At 36.2% G+C, this 19631-nt stretch overlaps 1 protein-coding gene across 4 annotated transcripts in view; it reads left to right on the top strand.

The window, feature by feature from the left end:
- The window catches only part of DLG2 (discs large MAGUK scaffold protein 2), a 1232045-nt gene that overhangs the window by 252400 nt on the left and 960014 nt on the right, over window positions 1-19631 (top strand). For 2 of the 4 annotated variants that reach the window (XM_057552555.1, XM_007168546.2), the window contains exon 1: window positions 18651-18920. The exons of the other annotated variants lie outside the window; for them this stretch is intronic. In XM_057552555.1, the coding sequence (XP_057408538.1) occupies window positions 18843-18920 (78 nt within the window). In that variant the 5' untranslated portion in view covers window positions 18651-18842. Of the gene's footprint in view, window positions 1-18650; window positions 18921-19631 lie in introns of those variants that run through there. 4 annotated transcript variants of the gene reach the window in all.

Below are 19631 nucleotides of genomic sequence, written 5' to 3'. Positions count from 1 at the left end.
TACGTTTAAAATATAGAAAGCTGCAAAGCCGCAAATCAAACAGTTATATGTAAACTATAAAGAGCTCTTACAAATCAATATAAAAATCAGCAACATCCTGGACAATTAACAAATATTAAGATAAATTCAAGTAAGTTTTTTAACATTCTAAATCAATATTTAAAACAACGTAAATAAAAAAATATGAATGTGCATCAAATTAGAAAAAGAATATGGCAGTGCTCCAGTTGCCAAGAGTGTGGGAAGATGATCACTCCATGATTCTGCTGGACAGGATTTATATCATGTAACATTTTGGAAGGCAATTTGGCAACACTTTATAGAGTCTCAAAATGCTTTCACCATTTTAGTCTTTTTCTAGGAATTCATCCTAGGGAAATAATCAGAAAAGCAAATAAACATTTTTGTATACTTATTTTATCATAGCATTGTTTATAATAGTGGGCACATCCATGAAATGGGATAGCATGCAGCCAAAGAAATCATGTATTTGAAGCATATTGAATGGTGGTCCAATTTCTCACTATAATGGCTAAAACATTATGCAAATTATAATCAGTAATCACACCAGTAGCTACATTTATCACTACATCTGCATCTAAATGTGCACCTATATACAGAAGGAAACATACCAGTTTTCTAGGTAGATACCAGAATTACAGGTAAATTTTACTTTTATTTTATGTTGTGTATTTTTAGGTTTTCTACAATAATTAGCAGCACTTTTACCATCTGAAAAAATAAGACAAATAGTTGAAATATAGATGGCATTCTGCTTGTCTCTATTTTTTTGGAAGGTAATACTTCACATGTGATGTGACAACTTGCGTTTGTGAGATTTTGTTGTATTTCATCAATTTTGCATGAATTTAATTTTAAATTTAACCTTTGGAAAATTAATATTAGACTTTCTTTTTAGTTTGTTTGTAAAACTTGAGAGTGAAGAACAAAACTGAGGTTATGAAATTGCTCTCAGAAACAGCTGGAAACATCATTCAGTGTTGTATTCTGTTTAATGTTCAGTGCCCTTTCACAGGGAACTAAGAGAAATATGAGTCTTGGCATATGTTATTTTTTGCATGAAAGCTTACCAAAATCCCTGGTGTATTTCAATTGCAGGAGTGATAGGCAATAGCATTTTTTTGTCTCTACCATACAGTTTGGCATTTGATTACAGTTTAGTGCTTCATAATATACTGTCTTTGGAATTTCTCCATCTTATGAACTCTCAAAGTATTTTATCTTTTTATTCAATTTTAGCACATTTTATTCCATTTATAAAGTTTTTATTTATTGAGCAAGTTTTATCTTGTAGTAAGTCCTACTTCTTCTACCAGACTGTAAACTCCTTGAAGTCGGGAACTATATCTTATTCACTTCTATACCTCCTGGACCTCACCCAGAATATCTTGCACACGAAGGTAGTAATTTGTTACATGAATAAATAGAATAAATGAGAAATAACTATTTAATATATTGTCTTCTAATTGTTTCAGATTCTATTTTTTCTCTGCCGAGATTGGAAGTTTCCGGAAAGCAAAGCCTAGGATGTCACATACTATTTTTGCACCTAATACCTGCTAATAAACTCAGAAGTATTGCCCACTTAAAGTGTTTAACCTTTTGTTTTGCAAAGTAAGTTTAGATGAAATTATCTGAACATGGCTTATTACCACAACTAGTAGTTAACCTTAAACAATGAACAAGGATTTATTTAAAGATTTTGCTTTTGTTTTTAGCCTAATTTATGATAACAGGTGGTTGTTACTTAAAACCACATCATTTCCACTTACCACTTCCAAATATTTGATAAGTACCTATAATGGACCAGGCATCATTCAAGCTAGTAAATAAAACAAGGTAAAATTCCCTGCCTTCATAGAACTTGCATTCTAATGAGGATGGTGGGAGAGGATATAAATAAGTGAAAATGATGTTAGGTGCTGATAAATTTAGTTTTGAAAAATAAAAAGGGAACAACCAAAAAAAAAGCTTCATTGGAAAAGCGTCATTTTAGCAAAGACTTGAAGGAGGCGAGGGAGTGATCCTATGGCTATCTCAGAATGAGAATTCCAGGCAGAAGCTAGAGCAAGTCATGAGACCTGAGGAGGGTGTGCTCTTGGTACATTTAAAGCACAAGGACCAGAAAAACAGTGACCCATTAGAAGATCTATACCGAAAGGTATAGAAGATCTATACCTGACTTTGCAAAGTTGTGATGAGGTATAAACTGCATGTAAAGCACTTAGCACAAAGTCTTGTACATATCAAATAATTGATAAGTATTATTTATCATCATTATGTGAATTACATGAGCTAGACTCTTAGAACATTGCTAGAAAAAAGCACCATACACTGATGCCTTTTTAGGGTGAAAACATGTCTGGGTCAAGCCTACTTGATTCTAATACATTATTTCCTTGCATAACTAACTACTTGCTATGTATTCTTTATTTCTGGTGGATAACTACTTATTCATGTTTCTAAATAAAATTATTTAAAATGTGTCCACGGAGCTTCCGTGAATGAGCTGAGGGAGTTTGAATTTGTCCTATCCAAATGCCCAGAGATATCTGGCATGGGATTGCTCAGCAGGCTTTTCATGCAAAGTTACAGTGTTGAGGTAAAGGCCCTGCTGCTCAGAACCCAGTGTTCCATGCTCCCTTGGTGATGGTTATGGTCGCTTTCATAGACATTAGGTCTTACAGACATCCTCAACGTGAGCCAAGTTCCCTTAATGGATGTGCTGGAAAGAGCTCAGCGTTACTGAGTCAAGAATGTAATTTGAGCTGTGCCAACTGGAAACAAATTGATCATTTTGGCCCACATACCTGAATCTGAAGAAGCCCTTCCCCATCAGGGAAGACTTTCCAACATGATGCAGTTAAATTCCCAAATGTTCCTGGATGTAGAGTCCTAATTTAGATTCGCTGTTAAGCCCTTGAACATATTTTCAAATATGCCCTTTTAAATGCTCAATGGAAAATGGAATGAGGTTCTAGTATGTACTGTTGCATGCATGATCCTTAGTGACATTTTCTTTTTATTCCTTCCAAATTGGGAAAACAATTGCAAATAATTTCCTTGCCTTTGGACAAAGAAAGGGAGCACAAAGTATTCCCAAGATCTCTTGGAGTAGTTCGTCTGTCAAAGATTGCTGAGATTACTAGTTTATAGACTTTGGAAACTTTGTTTCCTAAGCAACAGCGAAAAATAGAGTCAAAATCAATTTCTGAAGTCAAAATTAAGTACCATGGTTAAGTCTGTTTCTATACCAAAACCAAACTAGATAAAATGGAAAAGAAAAACAGATTAATTGGGTTTTCTTAAATTCTTTATTGATCCACTTGTAATGCAGGCCAGACAGAAACATATAGCCAAAATACTTTCACTGTTCCTAAAATGTTAAATGGTGTCAGAAATGGACAGGTGTGAAATTTCATTAGGAAAATTGCTGTAGGTGAGAGGGAAGAGAAGAACAGAAGTTAGGTAGAGATAGAATAAAAAAAAAAATAGAAGTTTTGGCTAAATTGTCCTAGTTTCTGCTTCTTTTCTTCATTATTTCATACTTCTTTTTTATGAAGTCATTTTGTCTGTTTTAAACCCCTCCCATTTTAAGAAAACCAAATACATTCAAGATTTAGATGACAAGCATCCTTTTATGTCTTGTTTTAACAACTTTATTGAGGTATAATGACATATGATAAACCACATGTTTAAAGTGTATAATTTGATAGATTTTGACATATGTCTCCATCTGTAGATCCATCACCATAATCAAGATAGTGAACACGTCTACCATCCCCTAAAGTTTGCTTGTGTTTTTTCATAAACCTTCCCTCCTCTCACCCTGTCCAGTACCAGTCAACAACTGATATGCTCTGTGTCACTAAAGATTTGTTTACATCTTCTAGCATTTTATATAAATGGAACCATAATGGAATCATATGGTATGTGCTCTTTTAGTCTGGCTTATTTCACTTAGCCTGATTATTCTGGGATTTGTCCATGCTTTTGCTCATACCAATAGCATTCCTTTTTATTGCTGAGTAGTATTTCATTGTATGAATATAATACAGTTTGTTTATTCATCTGTTGATGGACATTTGTGTTTTTTTCCCCAGTTTTTGGCTATTACAAATAAAACTGTTGTGAACTCTATACACTATCTTTAAATGAACATATGTTTTCATTTATGTTGGGTAAATGCCTAGGAGTAGAATTGCTGGGACATGTTGTAGATACACGTTTAACTTTTTAAGAAACTGCCAAACTTTTCCAGAGTGGTTATACTATTTTCCATCCCCAAAGTGATTATTCCATTCTACATTTGCACACTTATCTCTCTCACTGGCTGGACATTTTCCTGAGTTCAGTTGGCTGTAAGAACATATCTATTTCCTCTATCTTCGCCATGAGGATAGCTCCCAAATTTATGCCTCTAGTTATCGTCTTCCTCTGGATCTTCAGCTCTGCAATTCCAACTGCTAATTAGCTAATCATCTACTTTACTAGTACTTTTATGAGACTATGAAGATGGGGCACTGGATCCATGCCCTAGCTCAGTTCCCCTCAATTCTCTTTCCTTTGGCAGAACCCAGGGTAGAACTGCTTCCTGGCATGATTTCGCCCTATCATGAATAAAACCTCTCTTTAACTCTTTTCAACTCCTGTGAGACAGAATGGAACTTTCACAAAGACTTCACTAAATACTTCACCGAAGACATCAAGGGATATGAACACAGAGAATAAGAAGAGGGTTTTCTGATCCCTCACACAGCTAGCATGCTCATAGGAGCTGAAGTCCCTGCCCCAGGGAAAGAGGACTGGTACCAAAGGACAGGGACCCTGCCCCCGTCTGTAGTCAGGAGAGGGGATTCTGAGGCAGACCTTGGCTGGATTCACACACTGCCACTGTTAGTTGAGTGACCTCCAGCAAGTTCCTTAACTTCTCTGAGTCTACTTATGTGTAGACTGGCGCCACCTCATAGAATTCTTTTAAGATTGAATAAAATAAGTAATTGTTTGACTCATATTAAATACTTGATGTTAAATTTGATAAACATTTTAACCATATAAAATCCAATACAAGCCTTAGATATCTGTATGTACCTTGACTCCAATGATCTTTTGACCCCTACCTTATCTTATATTCATTGATCTTATCTTTTTTCTGGTTATCACCTCTCTCCTAGCTTTACTACTTTTCCTACCCAGGTTAAATCTGGTAGAAATTCATTCTAATCACTTCTGTTGCATAAATTCTCCACTTTCTTGTATTACTTTCACTTTGTCCCTTGTTTTCACAGAATTCACCGTTCAGTAAGGAAACTATGTATTAAATAGACCACTGTAAATGTTGCAATGCTCAAGGACTTGGTTTTGAGCTTTTTCACTAACTCAGCTAGTGATCATGGCTTTGTATGCCAGCTATATGCCAATATCTTCTTTGAAATGCTAGACCTGTATATCCAGCAGTTCCCTTGATGTCTCCACTCAGATGTCTAAAAATATCTCAAAATTAACATGTCCAGAACCAAACTTCTTATTTTTCCCGAGGAACCTGCTCTATCCACAAAATTCATTTCAGCTGGTGGTAAGTGTAGCCTTCTAGTTCCTCATGTCAATAGTTCTGGAGTCATCCTTGCTCCTCTCCTTCTCTCATACCCACATCCACTATCTTAAAAATATGTTCAGAACCCAACCATTGTTTTTTATTTCCATGTGCGTTAGTTTTGTCCAGGCTACCATTACCTTTAAACTTGATCATTGCAATACTTTCTTAATTATTATCTCTGCTTCCAGCCTTGACCCCCTACAGTCAAAATTTTCAAGACAGCAGCAAGAATGACCTTATTAAAACATTATTCATATCGTGTTACTACTCTGAAATTGCTCCCAACCTCATTCACAGCAAAAGCCAACGTGCCCACAATAGCTTATGAGGCTTACAAGTTCTACTTTCTACATTCTCCCTTCACTCACCTCTCTACCTTTCTGATCTTATTTTATACTGTCTTTCTTCTTACTCTGCTTCAGCTACTCTGACCTCCTTACTGTCATCAGACAAGCCAGCCATAGTATTTCGCATAGAATATTCATTTCCCATATATCCTTCTAGCTTACTCTCATTTCCTTAAGATCTCTACTCAAGAGTGACTTTTTCAATGAGGTTTACCTCAATCAGCCTATCAAAAAATTTAACCACTCTAACACTTTTTATTCCATTTATCTGTTCTATTTTTTCTTTAGCCTGTATCAATATTTAATAGATGATATGTGTTGCTATTTATCTTTCTTATTATTTCCTCCCTACACTAAAATGTAAACATGAGGTAGGGATTGTTGTCTGTTTACTTCATTGTTATATTCCCATTGCTTAGAAATATGGTGGGTGCATAGTAACCCTCAAAAGTGTTGAATAAATGAATGAATGGAGGAAGGGTTTTTTTTTTCATTACTTTGCTTACTTAACACACCATTACCCCTTTCAGCTTTTATATGGATGTAGAAATCCCCCAAGGCACAGGTTAAACCTCCTAGAATACACTGAAATAGAAAATGTCAACATTTCCTTTAAAAAAAATCCTCTGCTTTAGAGGAGCTTACAAAGAACCCCCATGTGGACACTATTGACCATGAGGAATAATCAACAAATTATATTAAATCTCTAAGAAATATATATATATATATATATATATATATATATAATCTCTAAGAAATTCATTAGTGAAAATTTCATAAGAGACTATAAAATAAGAATACTTAAGATTATAATGAGGGGCTTCCCTGGTGATGCAGTGGTTAGGAATCCGCCTGCCAATGCAGGGGACACGGGTTCCAGCCCTGGTCCGGGAAGATCCCACATGCCGCGGAGCAACTAAGCCCGTGCGCCACAGCTACTGAGCCTGCGCTCTAGAGCCTGCGAGCCACAACTACTGAAGCCCGTGCGCCTAGAGCCCGTGCTCCGCAACAAGAGAAGCCACCGCAATGAGAAGCCTGCACACTGCAACGAAGAGTAGCCCCTGCTCGCCGCGACTAGAGAAAGCCCGCTCACGGCAACAAAGACCCAGTGCAGCCAAAAATAAATAAATAAAATAAATAAATTTTAAAAAATTATAATGAGACAAGGGGAGAAATAGAAAGTAAAATGAAAGAAGGGGGTACGCTAAAGCAAATGCTTCCTTTGTCTTAGAGGTATCTCCAAGTTCCCTGGGCTCGAATCTCCAGCTACTTTTGACTTCAAGTGCTCAGCCTATAAAGCACCTGTCGCATTTTTACAGATTCTATCTCCTTAGTTATTACTTTTTTTATTCATGCATTTAGAAAAATTGTTTTAGAGCACCTATAATGCACCAGGCACTTTGTTAGACACAGGAGATACAATGGTGAAAACACAAGCATGTTCCCTACTTTCCTGGAATGTTCCACAAGGAAAGCAAGGAAAATATATATATACTAAATAGATCATCGTCAATGTGACAAATATTGTGAAAAGTAATGTATTGTGTTAAGGGACTGAGTCAGAGATCCAAATCTCATCTAAGGTGTCAAGAAAGAATGTTTCTTACATTGCTTCTTGCCTTTTTCCTGCCATCATCACCCTAACTAAGACCCTCATTATCTCTTCTGCCTCTATCATTCTGCCGACTCTCCAACTCTGACCATATTTGTCATGATTAAGTGTTTATTGGCATTCTCTAATTACAGTATGGCTACAGCCTTTTCTTCCTTCTTTCCCACTATTCCTCAAACACATCTCATGTTTTCCAACCTTTTTACTTTTACTCATGCTGTTTCAAGCAATACATATACTTTTTGTCTTGATCTGTTTTCTCAGCACCAACTCAAATTTCCTTTCTTATTGAAAGTCTGTCTTCTCTACTCCAGCACGTGGGCTAGTGAATATTATCTGAACTCACAGCACTTGCCCCTTCTTTATTTATTTTTATTTCATCATAAGCTATTGCATGATATTTTTTGTACTGTTACACTCTGTCTTAAAGACAGGAACATTGAAGACCAGACAAGTTTTGAAAATCGAGAATTAAGGGAGGAGCAAACCCGGATTAAGTTACTTAATGTCTTAGAAATATCACTTTCTAATATGTAAAAGGTAGATAATGTTATCTGACTCAGAGATTTCTTGAGATGATCAAATGAGATGAGACTATTTCCTAAAGTGTGGTTTACTTAAGATGGTACATGGCAAACATTTAAAAAATACTTATACTTTAATTTTAATTTAAATTGGAAAAGAAAAATTGGAACTAGGATATAAACCATCAATTCTCTTTTCAAAGAGAATTGTGGTTTACTTAAGATGATACATGGCAAACATTTAAAAAATACTTATACTTTAATTTTAATTTAAATTAGAAAAGAAAAATTGGAACTAGAATATAAACCATCAATTCTCTTTTCAACTAGACTTTATAAATTATTTCTGGTTTTTATTTTACTTTTTAATCTTATTAATAAACATGTATTATTTATATGTTACTTATTACTTATGGAGATGTCTTACTTTTGTTTATTCTGGTGATGACAAGTTTATTTAAAATAAATTTATTTAAATAAAAAGTGAGTCAAATTAAATTTTAAAATAACCTAAACAACAATAGAGGTATTATGTGAACATGCAAAAATGGATGATTACTTATTACTTATGGAGATGAGTCTTACTTTTGTTTATTCTGGTGATGACAAGTTTATTTAAAATAAATTTATTTAAATAGAAAGTGAGTCAAATTAAGTTTTAAAATAACATTAACAACAATAGAGGTATTATGTGAATATGCAAAAATGGATGAGGGTAGATAAATACTGAGGTAAGGCATGTTAAATACTTTTGTGGGCAAAATACTTTGTATACCTTAAAGATGAAATACATTAATTTCATGTAAAGATGCTTAAGGTAAAGTAGCTGACATAGCGGAGGCACCTAGCAAGTTGCTCTCCTTTATGTTCTTTAAGCCGGAGAGAGGTTACAATTAATATCAGGAATATTTTCAGTAACACTATCTGCAATTGACATTTGCACTGAGGATTTCAGCAGCTGCTGTTTCTGTTTTATGTAGGAGGCAGGATGGAAAAGGAATAGATTATGTGTTTTCATTAGTGGGTCTCATTTTTAAGGAAATGAAAGAAGGAGTTATTTATTTATGAATATAGTTTTCTGTATTAAATTTTGCAAAAGATCACCTGTATCTATCTATGGAAGGGGTGGAATTACAAAGTGAAAAAATGGACAGCTGGTAGGCCACGAATCAACAAGTCTCATTGATTTATCTTTTGAAACATTGGTTTTCAAAGCACTTTGAACCCTTCTAACAGTGACTTTGATTTATCTCTTAATGTATGAAGATGAGTATGAGGTAAAAATACAAATAGAGGGTAATAATAAATGCTTAATGTGGGTCTATATAGTGCCTTCCTTGCTTCTCCCAGGAGTATGAAGGAGTTTAATTCAAGTGATATGCTCATTCATTTGTTTATTCATTCAGCAAATAACTATTAAATTATTCAGATATATTTATTGAGTGGCTGCCATGTGCAAAGGACTATGAGGATACAAAAATAAATAAGGGATTTTCTTGAATTGTTCACAGTCATTTAGGGGACAACACTTAAGTTCAAAGTAATCACAAATGAATGTCATAAGAACCAAACCTGAGATGTGTACAAGTGCAATAGGAAATGTTAGTTTTAGTGCATTAGTACAAACTGGCCCTGTCTCAAGGGATCAGGAAAGGTTTCATAGAGAATTACTGAGCCAAGTCTCAAAAAATGTGTAAAGATTTGTCAAACGACAAAGACAAAAAGGAGCAGGAAGTGAGGTGAAGAGTTAGGACTGCAGGCAGAGGAAACAGCATGTACAATGATTCAATCACATAGAATGTGTGTGTCTGGGAAACAGAAAATACTTTGGTGAAGACCCAAAAGATGATATGTCAAGGGGATAATTTCATCAAAGATGGCCATTGGACTTAAAAGAACATTCTCTTATAGATCAATTCTTGGGTCTTATTGTTATGGACTAACAGATTATTTGTTTAGGGTGACTTTAGAAATTGATTATAGAGTCCAATACCCAGAGGTAAGACAACTGGTAAAAGTGAAATTAAAGTTAAAAGCAGTGACTCCAAAATTAGCACCCCACTTCCATGGATGGGAGAAATCCTGCTGTTGAGATAGCTAGAATACTGGACTGTATAACTGAATCATAATTGATAAGAAAGTACCCATGCCGAAGGGCTCTAATTAGATGGGTGGTGTTTAAATGTCTCTATTTGTGGCAAGCTTTGGCAAAGCATGTAAATTTGAAGGGATTGAATGGAATTCTCTGTTACAAAATTACTCAACCACCCATCTTTTAGCATTGTGTAGCTTTTTCAGGAAAGCTGTCTATGGTCTTGTTTATTGCATTGATTTTTGTACTCACAAGTTAAAGTTCTTGCATGTTCCATTTGATATCCATTCTTTCTTGGCTGCTGGCTTGATATTCTTGAACTTTGCTCCTCACCTATATCCACTCAGTTCTACATTCTTTTGGTAGTTATTGCCATATCAATCTGTATCCCCAGTTGTAGCAAAATTTAATTGTAAGCATGTGGCAACTCACAACATGTGGATTCAGAACTACTATATAAATTCAGGATCCATTTGAGTTTTTCTTTTTATGAGTAATCTGTAAAATGAAAAGAGGCTCTGAGAAGACTCTCAAAAAAAAAAAAAAGCTATTTAGAAAGCTTAAGAAAATATTCATTTGGCTCAGAAAAGAGACATTTGTGAAACTGAAAGTCTTTAAATTTATGAAAGATTTTTACAAGGGTTTGGAAACTGATTTGTTTTCTGCACTAATGGAATAAAAAAGAGGAAAGAACTTAAGAAGGTAGACTTCCTAACATTGGGGATGATTAAATACAATCATAAAAAGAGTTTTAAAAAAAATTCTCTGCTTCATAATACTAAGCACGTGTTCTCTGTCTAGACTATCGTTGGTTTTTTTTTTCTTTTTAATTTTCTTTCTTTTTTTTTTTTGGCCTTCCCTGAAGATTAGAGGATGAATAAAAAATAAAAATAAACATTTTTATTGCACCCATACTGTGTGTCAGGTACTGCTCTAAACAGTTTACATGTATTATCTCATTTGATTTTTATTATCAACACAATGGCATAGTTTCCATTATTACCCACTTTATAGAATTGACATTACTTGTCCAAGGTCACAAATATGATGGTGGTAGTCTATCTCACATCTAACTTGAGGTAATTAATTATCATATGAGAGTGTCTTTTATAGCTACTTTATTTATTTATTTATTTATTTTTGGCTGTGTTGGGTCTTCGGTTCGTGCGAGGGCTTTCTCTAGTTGCGGCAAGTGGGGGCCACTCTTCATCGCGGTGCGGGGACCGCTCTTCATCGCGGTGCGCAGGCCTTTCACTATTGCGGCCCCTCCCGTTGCGGGGCACAGGCTCCAGACGCGCAGGCTCAGTAGTTGTGGCTCACGGGCCCAGCTGCTCCGTGGCATGTGGGATCTTCCCAGACCAGGGCTCGAACCCGTGTCCCCTGCATTAGCAGGCAGATTCTCAACCACTGCGCCACCAGGGAAGCCCTGAGAGTGTCTTTTAAATAGCATTTTAATTAGGTGACTTCCTGGCAATCTCTTGCATGAAACATTTCACAATAAATCTTATACATACTATTGTCAGACATGCTTATTAAACACTAAAACCTCACATGTAGGCCAGTTAAATTCTCTAGGTTTTATTTGGGAGGAGGTAGAGGGAGTGTTAAGTTAGAGGCAAGCCAGTTTGACTTATCTGAGTTTGTATAAAGTGATGGCTAGAGCAGTGATTTCTTGAGCTGACTATGGCATCCCAGGATATATGGGACTCAATAGGAGCCCTTGGAGTAAGAGTGTGGGGTTTTGATCAGGGCAAGAGAGTTGACCTTAGGATCACCAAAGGAATAAAAATGAAACTGAGAACTCTGCGTAAAACTGAAAACTTAAAAGCATTCTCATTTAATGAGAGGGCTTCTAAAAACTTCATGCATTAGTCCAGGGAAGCAATAATGAAGAGTATTTCTATTATGAGTAGAAAAATGAAAAAAAAAAAGTAAATTTAACACTTTTGTGTGAACAGAATAACACTAAGCCAAATATATTAAACATGGGACTGCTCCTGAACTAGTGAAATCTCTGGGCAACTAGCAGAAGAATATGCAAAATTATTCTGTAGCAACAATTACACAATTAAAGGTCCCTGGGACTTGCACAGGAAGTACAATCTTACTAAAGAAGATCTTAGAATAAAAATGTACAGTGACATGCAGAAGCTACCCACCATGAGTAGAATCAACAGGATTAGACTTCCAAGAATATTAGATGAAAAGAGTACCAGATAAGGACTACAAATTGAATATGTTTTAAATTAAAAACGTGATAGAGGAAGGAATAAATATCATAATAAAAGAATAGAACATCATGATAAGAGACTGGGAGGATTTTAATATATAGAATGCCTAGAAATTAAAAAAAATATATATATATAATAATTCATTAAAAATAAACACTCTGTAGATAGGTAAGACAATAGATTAAAACTTAAGATAAAAAATAAGAATGAGGTCTGAGAATATAACCCTGAAAGAAGCACAAACCAGGGAGGAGAAGAACAATAGGAGGTATAAAAGCAATACGATGGGTCACATGAAAAGGTCCAGGAAAAATATAACAGGATATTAGGAGGAGAGAATAGAGAGAATGAAGGGGAAGACGTATTGGAAGAAATAATGACTGATGCTTGTTTATAACTAATCAGACTGAAGAAACATAATGAATTCCAAGCAGAATTTTAGAAAAATATTGTATTGCAACTGTAGCTCAAAAAGACAGGAAGTCTTCAAACAAATCATAGAAAAGAGACATATTCTTAAAATAGAGCAATTGGATCGACAGCAGACATCTTATCATAAAAATAGATACCAGAAGAGGTATGAGATAATATCTTCAAAGTGCTGAGGGAAAATCACTGTCAATCTAGAAATCTTTATTTACCTATGTTATCCTTCAAACTCTAAGGTGAATGTAGACAGTTCAGGAAAAATATAAAAAGATTGAACATATTTAACCATCACAGACTTTTGCAGAAATAACTATTAAACTATATACATCAGTAAGAAGGAAAATTAGGAGGGTTAGGATGCTAAAAATAATGAGAAAATAAAGTAATACATGTGGGAGTTATTTTGACTATTAATTGTAAAGTAATAAATAATGGTGATAATAATGACAGATTTGGTCTGGAATAGAACTACTACAACAAGACGGAACTAAAATACTATCAAATAGTAACATGGAATATTGGGTGTAGTATTAAAATCATCAATTGTACAACTTTATAAAACTTAATTTGAAAAATTAGATCAAATGAAAAGAGTGATTAGCACTTCAAGTGTCAATATTTATTATAAAGCATAGTAATCAAGATAATGTGGTATTAGCACAGGTAAATAAAAATAGAACAATCAAAAAAGAACCCAGAAATAATTAAATGCACACTCATGTGATCTAGGCATATGACTTAGGATAAAGATAGATAGCTGGCCATAAATATGGGGGGGAATAGATTCCCATTGCACACCATAAAATTATTTTAAAAAATTTAAGACTTAGAAGAAAATATAAGATGATTTATTTATGAACTTGAGATGGGGAAAATTTTCTTAAGATACAAAATGTACACACATAAAGGAAAACATTGATAAATTTCAGTACGTGAGAACTGTGTATGATAAAACATAAATGAAATTAAAAGACAAGTCAGAGATTGGGAGCAGACATTTTCAGTGCATGTAGTACAGAATTAGTGTCCAGAATACACAAAATACTTTTATAAATCAGTAAGATATAACCTAATTTAAAAATGAACAAAGGCTATGAATAGAAGGAAGTTCAAATAGACAATAAATATATGAAAAAATGCTAAGCCTCACCAGTGATTAAGAAAATGCACATCAAAACTACAAAGAGTTAACAGTATACATTATGTTTGAAAAAATGAATGTCGGATTATAACATGTCATCTAGAATATAGGACTCACATAAACTACCAATGGACACATCCTATGATCCATCAATTACATTTTGAAGTATCTACTCTAGATAAAGTTGTATGTCCTTAAAGAGAGAGGTACAAGAATGTTTCTTGAACATTCTTTTGAGATGAATTCAAGGTGGAATGGAGTGAGGTGGGAGATTTTGATTATATTCTGAAGAGTTTATTTCTTTAAAATCAATCTGAATCAAATATGGCAAAGTGTTAACATTTAATAAATCTAGGTGGTATGTACATGGGTGAGTGTTATATTACTTTCTTGTATCTCTGGGTGCCTAAATATAATCAAACATTTAAAAGAAAGGACATATGAGATATTGAAAGACTAAAGAATTGATTGTGATGATTTTGAGAGCAGAAAAAAGGAGAAGGCCTAGCTCATTATAATTGAGTCAGTAGGTTTGTTATTTGTAGTGACAAACATTTTTTCACACTTATCCATGACTGGTTGGTTCTTTGGGGCAGAAAAATAACTGTTTGCAACTGGGTCATTGGTTTTAATGTACATATACAACTAGAGTGACCATTTTTCCTATTGTCCATACAGATAAAACATGCAGAAAGTGTGAGCTATTCCTTTGCCTTTTTATGTACATCGACACTAATTATTGTGCTTTTTCCAGTTGACATTCATTATTGGGCTTACATAGAAACCAAAAAAAACAGTAATTTTCTTTCTGAGCTCCCACATTATTTTTCACACATCTGTTATTATGCCATTCTGCACTGAAATTTATCATTTTATGCATCTATGTCCCCAGCTATATACAACTCCTTGAGAGGAGGGACTGTATCTTATTCAGTTTGCGGTCCCCAGTGCTTGACAATAGTAATAATAATTAATACATTTTTGTGGAAAAGTATTGCTTACCTTTTTAATCATATAAGTAATAACATGAATATATTCTCATTGTAGAAGACTCAAATATTGCACAACTGTATAGACTAAAATGTAACTGTTTTAATCCTCCCTTTTCACTACTCTCTACAGAGGTAACTAACATCAACGTTTTGGCATCCCTGTGAATTAAAATTAAATATTATGTTTATCTTCTTTTAGTCATAAATTCTATGTAGTGTCTATTCGACACCTGCTGTTTGATAATAGACTAATATAGGACTTTAAGGGCTATCAACTATGTATATCATATATGCAAATAAATCAAACAAATATTTAAATGTTTATTGGTTTTGTACATTAACTTTTTACATTTCAAACATGTATTTTCTTTGGTATATACCATACACCTAACCTAGATAGCTTTTCAAGCTACCAGATATTAATTTCTAGGGCTTAATATTTACTCTGTTTTTATAATTATTTATGATATATTTAGATGATTTTTAAAAGAAAATCATGCGTGTGCTAGGCAGAAAATGTAGCTGTATAATTCTTAATGGCTTGATTTAAATATCGCATTTACCTTGAGAATTCAGAGGAGACTCACACTGTGTGTGTTGAGGCATGGACCAAAAGCTGCTTCAAAGGATTAATGTTGCATCTCAAACTCAGCTGCAATGGTAGGCTTCTGTCATATGAGAGGTATTAAAAATGAAATTATAAAGGAAAAGGTCTGTCCAGGTACTGATGATATACAGATGGAAAGCGTCTGAAAAACTTGTTTTCCGTACACAGCACAGCTGCAGAAGTTATTTGTCTCAATCAGCAGAGCAATGGTTAGAGACTATTAGGATTTACTGTAGGCAGCTGCCGCCTTCTTTGTAGCAGGTACACCTGCCCGGAGAGAGCCCAGCAAAGATGGTTGTATAACTATGGCAATGACTTCATTCCATCGACATGATACCCATCTTTAAAAAATCTTTTACAACTGAAAATTGTGGACATGCTTCTATTGCCTCTTCTAGACTTTCCAAGTGTGTGCATTGTCTTATTTTGCCATAGACATATTCAAAAAATATATTTTGAATACCTACATTGTGCTAAGCATTTACCTTACATGTAGGCCCTGACTGCAAATGACCTATTCCACACTGCCCTTTCTATCTCCAAATGCCTATTTAAGGAATAATAGTTATTACTGTTATCTTTAAAGTTAAATCTCAGCTGGTAGGCCCAACTTATCTTCTTAAGAACTCCGTCCTATAAAAGTTTATAAAGCCTCTGGGTCAGGTGTGTGAAGAAGGTCATTAAGGGTTCAATACAACAGCAAAAACAACCAACAAAATGATCAAGCGTCAAAGATCTTGCCAAGCGCCAGTTTTAGTGACTTAAGAAACCTTAACTTACGAAGAAAGTGCAAAAATTGTTTTATGATCTGGCAGTCTCATCAGAGTAAATTAACATTCTTTGATTTCCCCTATGATACCAGTGATTTGAAAGCTCGGTATTTTTTTCTCACTTCTTTATTGTTGGATTCCATCTTAAAATATTAAAAACGGAAATTTCTACTCATTAATATAGGGACGATTGCTCCCCCTCCCCTTTTCATCGACTTTATTCTGTTAACTGAACAGTCTTTTAACTAAATCACAGCTTAGACAAACGCATATGCAGGAATAATGAATTCCTTTAACATCACAGCAATATTGGGGTAAGCTGTGGTCCTACTGAGTAGCTCTTTGAAAGCTAAGCAGGAGTTGTCATTTATTTATTTGTTGGATTTCTGTGGCACTTTTTTTTTTCCAAAGAATACAAGGTGTGATGTGGTGAATTTTGCACAAGGGTTGTCTAAGAGTGTCACAAGGAAATTAAAGGAAAGTAGAGTGCATAGGAAATGAGAACACAGAGCAAAAGTAACAGCTAATGGCAAAACCAAACCCCAGGTGGCAGTTAGGCATGTTGAAGAAGGTAGAAGAATCTGGGCTGCCCCAAGGGTACCACTGTTGGCTTTTCAGAACACTGAATCATTTTATCAGAGCCTGTGCCCCCGGTGAGCACTAGACATTTCTGTTCAATACTCACATGGAGACCCATAGACTAGGAATCAGAATCATAGACTCACAGGGCAGGAAGGGGCCTAAAAAATCTTCTGCCCAATTATCTTATTTTACAGATGAGGCCAATCAAGCTCAGAGAAAACAAGGAAACAATTTAGAAACAAAGCCAGGGTTTGAACCCAGATTATTCATTTATTCAGCAAACATACATTGAATGCAGTGTTCAACACTGTTCTAGGCACCAGGGTTACTTTAGTGAGTAACATGGACATGGGTCCTGATCCCACACTGCCTTGTTGTACCTCCGATTGCTTATGAGGATATTCAGTGTACTTTATAAAATGGAATTCTGTTCAATGGAGACCCAACACTCTTTGGGGGTAAACCTCAAGTGACTTATAGTGAGAGAAGGGAATTCTTTTCCAATTTTCTGTAAGTGTGTTGACATTCTTTGGTCAACAGATGCTCCCTAGGGCAAGTCTTTCAGATCAACTGGAAAACATTTACTGAATTGAGTCTCATTTGTGGATCAGTGGATGGAAGGTTTTCCTTGCTGAATGAGCAGTTTATTTTTTTTGTCCTCTAGTAGGATGGGCAAAGGCTTAGACATTATCTCTCACTGGAGGAAACACTTGTCTCTTAAAATTGACTTTACCTTTAAAATGCCTCACATAATAGTCTAAACCCTAGTAAGGTAATTGAAATTGGAAGCACTTGGTGGTAGAATCAAATGTGAGAATTCTTCAGAGGAGAATGGTTTAAGAGTTGCCATAAATCTACCTTCTCAAAAGTGATATTACAGTCCTCCATTTAACACTGGCTATCACTACAAGAAAACTCCCTTGTTAAAAGAAAAGGGAGTAAATTGCTCTATTTTAATTTGAAGGCAGATTTAAGCCCCTCTCCATTACTCAGGCTTAAGTCAGTAACCTGTGCTTATAAAAGCAGCCCAGGTTGCTTTAGAGGTGGAACCAAGGAGTTTAAAAGCTGAGGACCTTCACTCCGCCATTAGGGAATACATTTTCATCCTGTTCACTTCGCCCTTTGTCCCGGGCCAGCCTCCAAAGAAATAAAGTGTTATTCTTGCAAACTGTGGGTAAGACTGGCAGATGAGCACACGTAGGATTTTCCTTGGACCAAATGGAGTTGAGGAGGGGGCAAAGGAAGGACACTTTTGATTCCAGCCACCCTAACAGCCCGATCTTCTCGGAGGATCAGAGCGTGCTTCAAGCTCCGGGCACACCTGTTTGTGCCCACAGGGCCGAGTCCGTGGTGGCCCTACCTCTCCTCCGTGCCTGGCAGCTCCTGTATTGGCTGATTTACCTGCGAGGCTGTGTGTGGATCTGTCTTTCCGCGGCCACTGCCGCCAGCACGTACTGTCAAGGCAGAGGGAAGCCAAGCGAGGAAGGCAACCGCCGGAGCCCAGAGCGGGAGGTGAGCCACCTCCCGGAGGAGTTGACTGCGGCTTCCCTTCCTCCTGACACGCATGGAGTTTGGTGGTGACGGAACCGAAGAACTGCAGACAGATACTTAGCCGCCTGGATGTGTGTGCGCTGGCTGGGAAGGCAGCGCCCGCCCGCCTGACCCGGACCTCCTGTTGGCAGGATGTAAATATACCTGCGGACTGGCCAAACAGGACTGCCCTTCCCCCCAGCCCCCTCCCTCCTCCCACCCTCTGCCTCGGCTAACCAGCATGAGAGGAACTGAGAAAGCAACAGCCTGCAAGTGACAGCTCCAGACCGATTCCGCTTGTCTCTGAGCCGAGGTGGGAAGTTGATTGTGCCGCAGCTTCATTGCGAATTCCTTCCATTGGCATCGCTATGTTTGCCTCTATCTGGTATGCCAAGAAGCTGGGTCGCAGGTTCGTGCACAACGCCAGGAAGGCGAAATCCGAAAAGGTAGGGAATTGAGTGGGGATGGAGATTACCTTTTCGATTTGCCAACTGCCTGCTCTGGATTGCTGGTCTGACTGAATACAGACGCAGGCTTTTTTAGCTTGGGATGCGAACTTGCCTCTCGCTGGGAATGTAGTCCATGCCACTTGCAGGAGGGGGAACTCTTGGAGCCTGGCTACTTGGGAGAGAGGCCTGGGGCGGTCAAGCATGAGTCATTAGCTGTTCAAACAGAATATTTGGTGAAATCATCGATTGATAGTGTCTCAACAGAGGCTTAATATTCCTTTAAATGGCACAGGGGGAAAGCAATTGAGCAGCTGAAAAATCTTTGCTTCTTCAGGGAGCTCTCTAGTAAACTTGTTGCTACACTGGATTATTTTTATTACTAAAATCTTTGGTTCCGAAGGGGGCATTATAAATCCCTGAGCCTTCCTCCAGTACTTGTGTCCTAGTGTGTGTCCTAGGAGCACACATTTGGGACTCTCAGTAACATTGACCAGACTCCACAGGAGTGCTTGATATCTTCTCAAATCAACAAAGCCATCACTTCAAAAGTGTTTACAATGAGCAAGAATTCTATTTATGATCGGATAGTCCTGGCCATTTAGAGAATGGCTTTGTATTTCTTTTATTCAGCATGACTGGTTGTTTCCAGAGAACCTCTATGTAGATTTACCTCATTAGTTTTCTTTCTCTAAGAAATGAAAAAGGCCT

This window comes from Balaenoptera acutorostrata, chromosome 9 (assembly GCF_949987535.1).
Source record: "Balaenoptera acutorostrata chromosome 9, mBalAcu1.1, whole genome shotgun sequence".
In the NCBI taxonomy this organism is placed as follows: domain Eukaryota; kingdom Metazoa; phylum Chordata; class Mammalia; order Artiodactyla; family Balaenopteridae; genus Balaenoptera; species Balaenoptera acutorostrata.
This window is presented reverse-complemented; position numbering and strand designations above follow the sequence as displayed.